Source organism: Carcharodon carcharias, chromosome 10 (genome assembly GCF_017639515.1).
Source record: "Carcharodon carcharias isolate sCarCar2 chromosome 10, sCarCar2.pri, whole genome shotgun sequence".
Taxonomy (NCBI): domain Eukaryota; kingdom Metazoa; phylum Chordata; class Chondrichthyes; order Lamniformes; family Lamnidae; genus Carcharodon; species Carcharodon carcharias.
In genome coordinates this window covers 154124050-154139104 of record NC_054476.1, presented here as the reverse complement: position 1 = coordinate 154139104, position 15055 = coordinate 154124050, and the positions used below count along the sequence as shown (strand labels likewise).

Here is a 15055-nt window from a genome sequence, read left to right as displayed (position 1 = left end):
GCCAACTCTGCTTCCTGTTGGATAGCCAATCTTCCATTCATGCCAATACGTTACCTCCCCACACCATGAACTTTTTTCTGCAACAACCTTTGAGTGGCACTTTATCACCTTGTAAACATGTGTATGTTGGCAATTAGATCTAAATCAAATACCTTTATCATGCCACAAGTTCATCCATTTTATTGTGAATGCAAATACACAGTTTTATTTTACAATTTTTTGAACGGACCTTATTCACTGATGCATCATTATAGTCAAATCTGTCCGTATCCGTCTTTACCCAAATCGCTACATCATTCTGTTGTCTCTACTTTTCTAAATCTCCCTTCATTTGAACCATCCCCCAACTTTTAGTTTAAAACCCAAGTTATACTATTCACCAGGATACCAATCCCAACCCAGTTTAGGTGCAGCAGATTCCACTTAACAGCTCCTCCTTTCCTCAGTATCGGTGCTGGTGTCCCATGAATCAAAACCCCTTCTTCCCATACCACTAAGCCATGCATTTAATTCTCTAGTCTGCTTGACCCTATTCCAAATCATAAAAAGTGGCTCAGGCAACAATACAGAGATTATTACCTTTTGAGGTTCTAAATTTTAATTTGCACCCCAACTCCTCAAACTCTCTCAGCAGAACAGCATTCCTCAATTTGTTTATGTCGAGGATTTCTAAAGGAACTATGACAACTGGATTCTCCACCTTTAAGTTAGTCCCCAGCAACAAAGAGATGGCTTTAACCCTGGCACTGGGCAGGCACCATAAGTCATAGGAGCAGAAATTAGGCCATTCGGTCCATCGAGGCTGCTCCGCCATTCAATCATGGCTGATAAGTTTCTCAACCCCCATTCTCCCACCTTCTCCACAGAACCTTTGATCCCCTTACCAATCAAGAACCTATCTATCTTGGTCTTAAATACACTCAATGACCTGGCCTCCACAGCCTTCTGTGACAATAAATTCCATAGATTCACCACTCTCTGGCTAAAGAAGTTTCTCCTCATCTCTGTTCTAAAAGGTCTGCCCTTTACTCTGAGGCTGTGCCCTCAGGTCCTAGTCTCTCCTACTAATGGAAACATCTTCCCCACGTCCACTGTATCCAGGCCTTTCAGTATTCTGTACATTTCAATCAGATCCCCCTCATCCTTCTAAACTCCACTGAGTATAGACCCAGTGTCCTCAAATGTTCCTCATATGTTAAGCCTTTCATTCCTGGGATCATTCTCGTGAACCTCCTCTGGACCCTCTCCAGGGCCAGCACATCCTTCCTGAGATACGGGGCCCAAAATTGCTCACAATATTCTAAATGTGGTCTGACCAGAGCCTTTTAAAGCCTCAGCAGCACATCCCTGCTTTTATATTCTAGTCCTCCCAAAATAAATGCCAACATTGCATTTGCCTTCCTAACTACCGACTCAACCTGCAAGTTAACCTTAAGAGAATCCTGGACCAGGACTCCCAAGTCCCTTTGCACTCCAGATTTCTGAATTCTCTCCCCATTTAGAAAATAGTCTATGCCTCTATTCTTCCTACCAAAGTGCAAGACATCACACTTGCCCACGTTGTATTCCATCTACCACTTCTTTGCCCATTCTCCTAACCTGTCCAAATCCTTCTGCAGCCTCCCCACCTCCTCAATACTATCTGTCCCTCCACCTATCTTTGTATGATCTGCAAACTTAGCCAGGATGCCCTCAGTTCCTTCATCTAGATCATTATTGTATAAAGTGAAAAGTTGTAGTCCCAACACTGACCCCTGCGGAACTCCACTAGTCACCGGCCGCCATCCTGAGAAGGACCCCCTTATCCCCACTCTTTGCCTCCTGCCAGACAGCCAATCTTCTATCCATGCTATAACCTTGCCTCCAACACCATGGGCTCTTATCTTACTGAGCAGCCTCCTGTGCGGCACCTTGTCAAAGGCCTTCTGGAAGTCCAAGTTGATAACATCCATTGGCTCTCCTTTGTCTAACCTACTCGTTACCTCCTCAAAGAATTCTAACAGATTTGTCAGGCATGACCACTCCTTGATGAAACCATGCTGACTTTGCCCGATTTTACCATGCACTTCCCAGTATTCTGAAATCTCATCCTTAATAATGGACTCTAAAATCTTACCAACAACCAACGTCAGGCTAATCGGCCTGTAATTTCCCGTCTCTTGCCTCACTCCCTTCTTAAACAGGGGGGTTATATTAGCGACTTTCTAGTCCTCTGGGACCCTCCCTGACTCCAGTGATTCCTGAAAGATCGCCACTAACACCTCCATTATCTCTTCAGCTATTTCCTTCAGAACTCTGGGGTGTAATCCATCTGGTCCAGATGATTTATCCACCTTCAGACCTTTCAGTTTTCCTAGCACCTTCTCCTTGGTAATGGCCACCATACTCATCTCTGCCACCCGACTCTCGAACTTTGGGGATGTCACTCGTGTCTTCCACTGTGAAGACTGACGCAAAGTACCTACAGTTCCTCCGCCATTTCTTTGTTCCCCACTACTACTTCTCCAGGGTCATTTTCCAGTGGCCGAATGTCCACTTTTGCCTCTCTCTTACCCTTTATATATCTAAAAAAACTCTTGCAATCTTCTTTTATATTACTGACCAGTTTACCCTCATATTTAATCTTCTCCCTTCTTATTTCTTTTTTAGTTGTCCTCTGTTGGTCTTTGCAGGCTTCGCAATCCCCTGGTTTCCCACTGCTCTTCACCGCATTGTATGTTTTCTCTTTAGCTTTTATGCTGTCCCTGACTTCCCTTGTCAGCCATGGTTGCCTCGTCCTCCCTTTAGTATGCTGCTTCTTCTTCCTAGGGATGAATTTTTGCTGTGTCTCCCAAATTACTCCCAGAAACTCCTGCCATTGCTGTTCCACTGTCTTTCCTGCTAGGCTCATCTGCCAGTCAATTCTGGCCAGCTCTTCCCTCATGCCTCTGTAGTTGCCTTTATTCAACTGTAATACCATTACATCTGATTCCAGCTTTTTCTTCTCAAATTGCAGGGTGAATTCTATCATATTATGATCACTTTCTCCTAAGGGTTCCTTCACCTTAAGCTCCCTTATCAAATCTGCCTCATTACACATCACTAAGTCTAGAATTGCCTGTTCCCTAGTAGACATTCCACAAATTCCTTTTCTTGGGATCCACTACCAACCTGATTTTCCCAGTCTACCTGCATATTGAAATCCCCCATGATCACTGTAAGCTTGCCTTTCTTACACACCTTTTCTATCTCCTGGTGTATCTTGTGCCCCACATCCTGACTACTGTTCGGAGGCCTGTACATAACTCCCATAATGGCTTTTTTACCTTTGCAGTTCCTCAACTCTATCCACACAGATTCTACATCATCTGACCCTACATCATTTCTTGCTATTGATTTAATTTCATTTGTTACTAACAAAGCAACTCCACCCCCTCTACCAACCTGCCTATCTTTTCGATAGGATGTATATCCTTGGATATTTAGTTCCCAGTCCTGATCCCCTTGCAGCCATGTCTTCTTCGGAACTCCTGGTCTTGGCTGCAGAGAACAGTATCTACGCCTCTGACTATACTGTCCCCTATCACTACCACCTTCCTTTTCACTCCCTCACTTAAATAGCACTCTGCACCATCCCGTGGTCACTTTGCTGATCCACTCTTCAGTCCTTGTTTCATCCACACAGGTACCAATTAAGTCATGCCTGTTAGTTGAAGTCAAGGACTCAGGCTCTTCCATCACTGCACGCTGGATCCCCATACCTGCCTAACTTGCAGTCTCACCCTCCTGCCCCTAACCAACTCAAGTTCTTCTTAACCTAAGGGGGTGTGACTGCCTCCCAGAAGTAACTCTCCTTCATCTTGATGCCCCACAATGTCTGCAGCTCAGGCTGAGCTGAAGTTGTGAAAGTTGAGGACACTAACCACAGGTATGGTTTTCCAGAACTGCAATACAGCCTACAAACTTCCACGCATGCAATCGTGGCATGCTGTCTGCCCTGCCATGTCAATCTATCCTTATTTATTTGGATTACTTTACTAAATTAGTCACTAAAATAATAGCAGGTTACAGGCAAAAGAACACATCAGTTACTAGAGGTAAAACAAAAATAAAAGCATCATCTTCTTCCACCTCTGCACCAAATTCCCAACTTAGCACACGGTTCATGAAGCACTCTCCGCTTCCCAATCGGTGCGGAAGCAAATAGACAACTTACGCTGGCGAGAGAAAGACTTAGCACTGAAGAGTCATCATACGGACTCGAAACATTAACTCTGTCTTTCTCTCAACAGACGCTGTCAGACCTGCTGAGTTTTTCCAGCATTTTTTGCTTTTGTTTCAGATTTCCAGCATCCACAATATTTTGCCTTTATCTACTTATACTGGTCCCTTGCACTCTCAATTTTAAATCACTCTGCCAGTGGTGGCTATGCCTACAGCTCCCTCGATCCTAAACTCTGCAATTTCATCAATAAAAACTATTTTGCCTTTCTCCTCTCTCCTCTAAGATACCCGATAAAACCTACCTTACCCTTCTTGATATCACATGTGGCTCAAGTGCAAGTTTTGTTTAACAGATGTGCCTTTGCACCTTTAACAGAGTAAAGCATCCCATATAAATGCCAGTTTATTGTTCCCAGTGTAAAAGTCACCTAGAAGATTACCCAGTAAACTTTTCAGAGCTTTTTAAAAAAAATGAAATCCAAGGATCAACCCACTTAAGTATGGCACCAAAATCTCATTTATAAAAACTTAACTTAGTGTTACTTTATTCCACAGGCATCAAGACTTTATTTTACTACTGCATATTCTGTGCAAATTACCCTCTTCCTGACTCGCCAAAGCCTTTCCACCCATCCACAAGGCTCAAATTAGGAATGTGATGGAACATTCTCCACTTGCCTGGATTAATGCAGCTTCAGCCACACTAAGCTCAACACTACCCAGGGCAAGGCAGCCCACTTGATCGGCATTTCCAACCACTTTCAACATTCACTTCCCCCCGCCACCACTAGCACACTTTGGCTGCAGTGTGCACCATCTACAAGATGCACTGCAGCAACATGCTAAGGCTTTTTCAACAGCGTCTTCCAAACCTGCAATCTCTGCCACTAGAAGGACGACAACAGCAAATGCCTGGGAACACAGCTATACATTCCCTTTCAAGTCACACAGCGTCGCAATTTGGAAATCCACTGCCTCTATTTCATTGCTACTGGGTCAAAATCCTGGAACCCTCGGTACCTAACAGCCCTGTGGGAGTACCTACATCACAAACTGCAGCAATTCAAGGTAGCAGCTCACCACCATTTTTCAAGGGCAAATAGGGAACGCCCACATCCCACAAACTAATGGAGAAAAAAAACTCCATATTCATTGAATTTCGCTTAGCAGCATGAGTGTTGCACTAGCTGCTGGGCAAGTAATTTACATACAAGAGCAGAAGTGAACAGTTGACAACAATGTATGACATTTGACAACTGAATGCATTTAACATTTTAATGTGCATGAAAACAAAAAGCTTCTAAAGCATAAATGGATTTAGTGTTCTCAAAAAATTTCTTTCCTACTCTTTCCCACTCCCCAAAATTACATTCAAGAGAAACTGGCTGGATAGGGTGGGACTGGGAAAAATGGTTGAGGCTGATTGGACCTTTCCAAAATTCTGTCCAACGGAAATTTATACCACGTTGAACAATGGTAAATGAAAATCCCCTTTAAAAAATGGGGGACAGTAATTATAGATCAATCTTATTTCTGCTGTGGTTAAAAGTACTAGAGCTTATAATGTTGGATGGTTGGATGAAGATCATTAAACCACCGGTTGCACCAAACCCTAAAAGGAACACGAGAGGGAAAAGAAATAGTGGATATGGCTTATCTGGATTTGCCAAAAGCATCTGATGAAGTACTGCAGCAAAAAACACATGGATAATAATAGCTGAGGCCAGAAAGTTAATAGGGTTAAAGGAAGTTTTTCTGAATGAAAAAGTACAGCTAATGGTATTCCACTGAAGTCAGTCTTGGGGAAACTTACTATAGACACTAGTATTGATAACTGAAGCTATATATGGCAAATTATGATAGACTGCACGATAACAGGCCCACAGGATTGGCAGATGCAGCTCATGGCAAAATAAAAGAAGCTCATCTATAAGATGTGAGTGTTACTGGCTAGGCCAACACTTGTGTGATGAGAGATGTACATTTTTATTTTTATATTTTTTGAGATTACGTTTTTGGTGTAGAAAGCTGTGTGCGTCCAGGGTTAATTAAACAGAGGGAAGGTTATTAGAGACAGTTGTCTATAAGGTCTAAGCAATTAAAAGGTTAAAGGCATTAGGTTTGTGCATTTGTAATGAGAGGTTATGGTGGGTTGGGGTTACAAGTAAATAGTTTGGGTCTGATATTTGCATTGTAGATAAGTGGGGAAATTGGTTTTCAGTTGTTGAATTTCTAAAGGGAGTTCAGAGGTGACAGGGAACATTTGCATCTTATAGGGGTTCCATGAGTAAACAGGGGAAGATATATTAAATTTTATGATGCAACAGTACAGGTAAAATAGAAAACATGAAAGATTTTTATACTTGGAGAAGCTGAATTTCAAAAGGGTGTTGGAGAACAATGGAAGTGGAGATGAAAGGGGAAAAAGATATTTAAGGAAAAGGTTGTTTAACTGCAGTGAGTTGCTGTGGAGGGGGATGCCCACCAAGGACAGCTTGTGTGTGCTGAAGTGCTGAAAAGTTGTGAAAGGTTTAAATTGAAGAAAGCAACTCAGTGCTAAGCCAGGAAAGTCTTTGTTTTAGTAAACAGTTCACTTCTGCACCTCCTTTTGGAATTCCACATCAGAGTGAAAGTGTCTGAGAAGTCATGAGATGTTCCTTTATTAAAAAGTGACAACAATTTCTTGTCTTGGGTAATATTTACTGGATTTTCATGGTTAAAAATCTATAAAGGGGTAGTTTAATTGTGTACTTTTGACCAAGCTTGCCATTTTGGGGTTGTTCTGTAAGACTGTTTTAACTGTGTAACTTCCATCTTGTGCGCTTAAGGCTTTTTCTTTTTAATAAATCTTTCCATTTTAAAAATTCTAAAAGTGTTACTGGAGTTCTATGCTTTTGAGGTCAGAAGCTCTTCCTCCTCATTTTCACAATTATTAAAAAAAGTTTATGATCAGCAAGATAGGCTTCATTCTGGGGATCTGGCTTGCTCAGGAATTACATCAGCTGTAGTCATAACAATTGCCCATGCCTAATTGCCCTTAAGGTGGTAGAAAGCCACCTTCTTAAACCGTTACAGTCAAGAAAGAGCATGCACTATATACTATAGCATCTTCCACATCCACAGATCATCCCAATGCATTTATTCAATGGTTTATTTTTTAAACATAGGTAAATGTAGTTAGCCAATTTGCTTACAATAAGACTTACATAACAATTAGATAAATCAGTTATTTTGTTTTTGCTGTTGTTGGTTACCAGATAAATATCTGCCAACAATCTCTTCATATTGCACTATTAGATCTACTTGAACAGAGTGTCAGTTTACTGTTGCATCTGAGAAATGGCACCTCCAACAATATGCGACTCAGTACTTTACAGGCATGTCAGCATTACTTACATGCTTTGGTCTCCACTCTAGGACAAGACCTGAGGCAGAGTGTGCCAACACTGAACCAAGCTAATGCCTAATTCAAAAGAATAAGGAAAAGAAATGCATCCCAAGTGATGGAGCAGGGGAATCTTGATGCATAGATACAAAGCCATTAAAAACAGGTCAAATATAAAAGACCACAAATAGGTAAACAATTTAGTCATACACCTAGAAATAGAATACAGAAGCAAAGAAGCAATGTTGAACTTGTACAAAGTCTTAGGTTATGTTTGAATATACTGTAAAGATTTGGGTACATGAATAAGGAGGATTTAAATGTGGCTGAAAAAAGGTACACCATAGATTCACACGAACATATCAATTATAGAAAGGGTTTTTACTTGTCACCAGAGAGGTTAGAGCGTGACTCAAAAGAAATATAGACAATTACGAATGAAAATAATGAAATACAGTATTAAGTAATTCCGACTATTCAATGGGACAAAAAAAAAAGGCACAAATTTAACTATCACAAAAAGAGTTGAACCTGAAGGTTAGAAAAATTTCCTTCATGGGGTGGTCAGAATATGAAATTCTCTGCCACAAACAGCTATAGTGTCCATAGGTAGATAATTGCTTGAATCTGGAAGATATGTATATGGATAACATTAAAATTAACATGGAGGAAAGTTGAATAGCCCATTTCTGTGCTGTTAACATTTGATTTCTCTTCTTTTGCTGGGAACTGTGAAATGATGTCCCAGCATTTCACTGGTTTGTCACTGAAGTGGTCATTTGAATCAGTGACCAAAAATACAGGCTACTATAAAGATGGGGCTAACACAATCTTTTTTCTATCCTTGCTCAAAGTTAACACAAGCAGTTTCCAACAAGGTTAATGATCCTGAGTACAACATTGATTTAAGCCAATTGGAATTTGCCTCGGATGAGATTGGTTAACACAAAGCAAGGCAGAAATAAAAAAAACTTTTCTGCTCATGTAGTTTAGTATCACAAGTGATGCAACTATATAAGTCATCAGGACAGTCCAAAATAAGATTAAAATATATTTATGGATCAAGCACTGCAAAACAGTTGCCACTGGATGCAAGAAAGTCTAGTTTTACTTTTTGTTGGCTCATGATTAGTGAGCTTAAGTGTTAGTATGTTGGAAGAACTTTATTCCAAAATGATGGGCAATATTAAATCACCAAAAATACAGACATATCTGAAAATGATCCCAAAAAATGTGCTAACCAGTACTCCCGATTTTAAAAATTAGATTATACACTCAACTTTCAAATTCAATATTTGTACAGGGTGAAATTTCACACCGTCTTGCAGCAAGACTTGTCAGTTTCAGCACTCAATCTCTCGTGAAAAAACTGCAATTCATTGTGCCTGCTATAGCATCCACTAGATATCCATTTAAAAACTTACTTGCCATGTCTTATTTTTCAAAACGTTTTCTCTATTTCATTCCCACTGCATTTCTACTTTGCTATTGTTTTCCAGTTTTGCTTAAATAACATGAAAAAGGCTTTTGATCCAATTTATTTGCATCTTAGGGACTCAGGAACAGGAGTAGGCCATTAACCACCTAGAGCTTGTTCTGCCTTTGGTCATGGATCACTTATAGATTCTATTAATCCAAATTATTCCCCCCCCCCCAATAAAGAGCTTTTTCTTTTAAATTAAATGCAACCCATACATGCAATCATACTTCTATTTCCTAACACTATAATAAATTGGGCTGGGGTTTATAACATTAAAACCAATTTGGGTTACAAAATATCTACAATATTGAATCAAGGACTTTATGTAGTTCTCTAGCAAAGCCAACACTGCTTTTACGTAGAGGAAAGGCTATGTGAATTGCCTATTAAACAACCAAAAAATATTCTATAATCATAACCATTATCCTTTCACCCAGATCACTCAATTGTGTTCAATACAGTAAGAAAAAAATGACTTATTGTGCATATTAAAAATCACTCCAGGTACAGGGTTCTATTGATATTCATAATATAGAACAGCTGGCAATTTGTGCCATCAGAACCACTCATTCAAACTACTACATTTTAACACCTATACAACCTATTATCCCAAACTGCATGGGTGCCACTCCTCTTGGACTTGCTAACTATCTGCAGCAAGCACTGCCACCATTATGAAACAATATGAAAATAACTTCCGTTGTTTGTATGTAATATCACTGACTTTTTGAAATTTTGAAAACTCAGGTAACAATATATAGAGAATACTAAAAAGCATGGAGATTATTAATTGGGATGGTTATTGTAGGAAGGAAATAAAACTCAGGCCACAAGTCATTTCACCTTCTCAGAGGATTGAGACACATTGGAATTCTCTTCCTCAAAAAGGTGGAAGAGGCAGAATTCTTGAACATCTGAGGGCAGAGGTAGACTCTTTAAGCAAGAGGACGAATGGTTATGGGGGTAGGCATGTGAAGCTGAGGTTAAAATTAGATCAGCCATGATGCTATTGAATGGTGGAGCAAGTTTGAGGGACTAGTGCCCTACTCCCAATACTTATGTTCGCACGTTCACTTGTAAAGTAAGCCCAGTTAGTCACACAGAATAACAGATGAAGGTCCTTCAAACCTAAAGATGCTGTTACCAATTATAGTGTTATAATTATAATCTTCGATAACCTGAGACCAGTCTAAGAAGTGTAGTGCTTTAAAACAACCAAGTGCAGCCTCCCACTTTTGCTTACAATTAAAATATTGCGTAATGCAGGGCAAGACAACTAAAATTTCAAAACCAATTTCAGGTAACCATCGCTATTCATACTCGGATTCTTTAAACCAGAAGGCAAAACTTAATCTTACTTTTTGGCAGCTTAACACTGCAAGAGGAAGCGAGGTTCACACAACCGAGTGTACTAAACTTTCTCGGGGTTTCACAGCAGCTTGAGGCAAAATGCTTCACATTTTTTTTTAAATTTAGAATCGAGTGTGAACTTTTTTTTGGATTGGTCCGTTTGCTATAATTTAGGCGTCAAATGACCTCGCAATAGCTGATCCTTAAAGGCAAGATATCTCATCAAGCTTTCGCTCTCTCTCATTATTGCAGAGCAGGACGCTAAAGGGACTTCTTCTTAGGGACAAAAGCACTTAACTTCCAAGTGCCGTGCAAAAATGCAACAAACTAATGATGGCTAATTTCCGCCACCCGCAAGCAATGTCACTTTATAAATTATTTAGAGTCCTGACGTTACAATACACTTCCTGTGTTAGACGCCGAAGCTCACCTAACCCACAAAACACATTTGGGCAAGCAAAACATTTTGGAACTCCCAGCCAGCAAGTTCAACAGCGTCAGCGGCTTTGTGGAGACACCCGAACTGCACAACGTTGATAAATTGTTTATCCAAAATAAAATATTAAAAAAAAACTGGCAAAACCCGGTGTGTGTGTGTATGTGTGTGTTTTTTTTTAAAAAAAGCAATGAATTAATATTTGAAAGCACTGTTTTCAACCTGTTTAAAACTCTTGCCAACACTTGCTCAAAACCTACCAGACGACTCCGAAGGCTCCGTATCCGATGGGTCTGTCGGGCTCGATGTCCAGCTGATGCGCCTTGGCGGCGGCGGCGGCCGCGGCGGCGTGAATCTGCACCGAGGCGGCGGCGGCGGCCGGCGCCGGGGACGGGAAGTACGGCGCCTGGCCCGGGTTCAGCATCGCCGCCGCCGCCGCGGCGGCTGCTGCCGCCGCGGCGGCGGCCGAGGCGGCGGCGGACGACGAGGATGAAGAGGACGAGGAGGACGAGACGGCGGCCGAGCTGGCGGCGGCGGCGGCAGCAGCGGCGGCAGCGGCGGCGGCGGCCGCCGGGTGATGGTGATGCTGGACCGGGTGTACCGCCGTGCCGATGCCGCCGCCGCTGCCGCCTCCTCCTCCGCCTCCTCCTCCTCCTGCCCCCCCACCTCCCCCAGCAGCAGCAGCGGCGCCGCCGCCGCCAGCAGCAGTAGTAGTAGCAGCGCCGGGGTGTAGATGGTGGTGATGGTGAGGAGGCGGCGGGTGATGAGGCGGCTGCTGGTGATGGTTGCTGCTGCTGCTGCTGCTACTGTGGTGATGATGGTTGTTGTGATGGTGGTGGTGGTGGTGGTGATGGTGATGGGCGGCCCCGGCGCCGTTATAAGCCATCAGCTTGGCGACGCTTTGGCGCTGCTGGCCCGCCGCCGCCGTGGTGCCGCACAGCGCCATGACCAACGGCCGCACCGCGCGCCCAGCCCGCGCTCCACCGGCCGCCGCCGCCTCGCCGCTCGAGCTCCGCCTCGGCCGCACTCTCCTCGCTCCGTCCTTCCTAAACCATCTTCCAGCAAATTCCACACCCGGTTTTCCTCAGGAAATTCAATAATCCGGCGTTTTAACTCCTCGGGAGATAGAAAAATTCTTCAAAAGACTTTGGCTTTCACTTCGTACATATTTTTCTGAGGGGTTAAACTCCTTCAGTCTTCCATGGTAAACATCGTCAACGGCAATTATAAACCTTATTTTTATGTAATAAAAAAAAATTTACCCCCCCCACCCCCCCCAAAGCCGCCAAGAGGGAGAGAAACTAAACACGGAACCCTCGAAAGCCGGAGTCCCTCCCCCCCCACCCCCCACTGATTGCTCCCGCCCCTCTCGCTCAGCAGCCGGGCCGCGCGCACCCGAACGCGATAGTGGACAGCGCGGCCCGCCCACCCCTCTCTCCACTGACAGTCCCCGTACCAGGCCTGATTGACACCACTTCTGCCGAATCGAGACGCGCGCCGTCCCACGTACCTGCGGCGTCCAGGTGCCGAGCGTGCTGCAAGGGCGGGTCACCCGCCCCGTATGGAAAGCAAGTTCGGTTGAGCGGGCACAAAGGGCACGTGATCCAGATCTTCTCCCACAAAGCCCAGCGGTGCCAGAAAGAGGTCAACTCTTGCATTGATGGGACCCCAACTGGTAAATGGAGGGAATCACACAGAGTGCATCTTATCCTGGGGCTTTAAACTATTGAAGAGGATGTGTTTTCCTTCCTTTGTGGGATTCAGAAACAAATCTTAACCGTCTAAAAGAGCTGAACTTCTTTTATATGTGACCGATGAAATAATTAATAGACACACCTGTGCAAGTAGATTATCTTCAGCTTATCTCACTACCATGTCCACTCTTTACAGTAAACTAATGACAACTGCAACAGCCTGGGCTAAGATCTAACTTATAATAATGCTGTAAATTATACTTTCGAAATTAACCAAAAGTTAAGCTTATATGTTATTTATAGACGATTTTCTATATCTATTTAGAAAAGAGAAATTAGTTATCTAATCTAGATGGTTTTATCTTCCTTTGCTCCATTTCCAGGTCAGCTGCCTACTGTGCCCATTACTGTACCATATAAGGCCTGGGAAAGTGGGTCAGGATACAGATGGGCAGAAATGCACATTTATAATGTTCAGCTTGTCTTTGTGTAAAATGACAGCCATGTCAGCATCTCAGGAGTGTTTTTCTTTTATAAGTTAGGTTAAGTGTATTTTGAGTTTGGTACCTTGCTGATTTATACTTTCATCACATTTGTGATTGTACCAAAAAGATGTCAAATTAAGGATTCTACCTCATTTAGCGCCCCCAAAAGGAACTGAGTGACAATCTTGATTATATGATACACAAATACTGGGCAAGTTTGAAATATATCTTCATAATTAGTTATTTTTAAGAAAAAGTTAAAATCTAGAATTTCCCACTTTATAATCTCATCACTGAAGAATTATTATGTAACATGGAGTATCATGCATGATGTGGATTGCAGCTTTATTCCTGCCTTCAATGTCAGGAAACTTTCAATAAGTGCACATTCAAAAAGAACATTTAAAAGAAATGCAGTAAACATCTGTCACTATAATACTATTTTTTTGAAATAGCTGCACAAAACTTTTTTATCCAGTACGATTTTATAGAAATAGAAAAAGGATTACCTCATGATCTTGCTTCAGGACATATGGAAATATAATTCTTCAGTAAATGATGCCTTACATTCATAATAAATAAGAAAGATGATCAACATGGCAGAGTTATTAATTGTTAGCTCATAAAAGGAAACAAATCCAACCAAAAAAAATGTTTGACAAACCTTTTTCCACCTCTTGAGAAATATACAAAGCATATAGGAGTGACCTGGAAAAGGAGCAAAGGAAGTTAATATAGTCATGATAAAAATGTTGCACAGCTTTGTGATTCCTTTCCCTCCACGAAATACTGGCTTGCTTTGTAAAGGCAGTGTTCCTTTAATAAGCAAAACAGAGGTAGATGGAATATGGCTTTCCCTCCACCAGCCTGTGATAAGTGGGATGCTGGACCAATTTACCTGCATAACAATCATTGCACTTAAAAAAAATAATTTGTTGATTGTAAAATACTTGGAAATTTGTGAAAAGGATATAAAAAGCTGCTGTACAGGCGTAAATTCTTCTTTCTTTTGTACTGCAACTCCTAATGACAGTGATAACTGATTCCTAAATTATGTTCTTTAAGAAAGTTCCTACATTATTATAAGTTTCTTTGAAAGTGTAAGGCAAATTGTAGTCGGATATCAGTTATGTTTTTTCACCTTTAGTCACTACATTAGTCATTAATGTTTAATACATACAAGACAATCGTTTGGTCATGAAGACACCTATACTAATAAAACATTGAGGTGCATAGCTAAATTAGGAGGCCAGAAAAGGTAATGAGCGAATATTAGTTTTTTAGATTATTGAAAAGGCTCCCAGTCATGCAAAATTATGCCAGATTGTTGAATTCTTAATGTGTACCACCATCCTATTTCTAACTTTTGAAGACTCCCTATTAAAATATAATATAGAATTTGAAATGTATGTATACTTGAGAACACTCTCTCAAAGAATCCTTAATATTAATTTGTTTTAAACCTTTAGATTTTAACTTGGAGTCAGGCAGTTGGTGTAATCTGATATAATGTCTACCCACAGCACTGCTTTATAAAAGGGAAACTACTTGCATCTTTATTCCAAGCACGGGTTGGGGGGGTGGTGGGGGGGTGGTTAGCACTGAGGTTAAGAACTGAACACACCACAAAGATAACTTGGCAACAAAACATTTGCATGAAGCATCTGTTAAATGTGAGAAGTTTGAAAGGTGGCACTTAGCGTAATGTACATCCTAATTGCAGAGAGGAATATGTGGATCTGATTATACTAAGTGATTTGCTCAGAGGGTGGAGATAAGCTTTAAGATTTCAAAAAGGGGGAAAAGCCACTGAAGGGATCCTCCAGATCAGTATCATTTTCCTCCTGTTTGGAGACGAGATAATGACCCATCATAGTCTTAGTTTTGACAAGGAAGGAAAAGTAGGTTTGAATTAAAAAAAAAAGTTGTCAATTTATTGAAGAAACACAAAAAAATGGTTTGGAAGATGTGGCACCTATAATTTCAGGATAGAAACTTGGCTTTTAAAAATGATCAACACAA

At 41.6% G+C, this 15055-nt stretch overlaps 1 protein-coding gene across 5 annotated transcripts in view; it reads right to left on the bottom strand.

Annotated features, from left to right (window-relative positions):
• nlk2 (nemo-like kinase, type 2) overlaps positions 1–12103 on the bottom strand; it is a 186357-nt gene extending 174254 nt beyond the window's left edge. For all 5 annotated transcript variants that reach the window (XR_005944155.1, XM_041196827.1, XM_041196828.1 and 2 more), the window contains exon 1: positions 11115–12103. Coding sequence is in view for 4 of the 5 variants with exons in the window: in XM_041196827.1 (XP_041052761.1) it covers positions 11115–11800 (686 nt within the window). In the remaining variant the exon portion in view is untranslated. The remainder of the gene's footprint in view (positions 1–11114) is intronic.
• Between the last annotated feature and the right edge of the window lie 2952 nt (positions 12104–15055).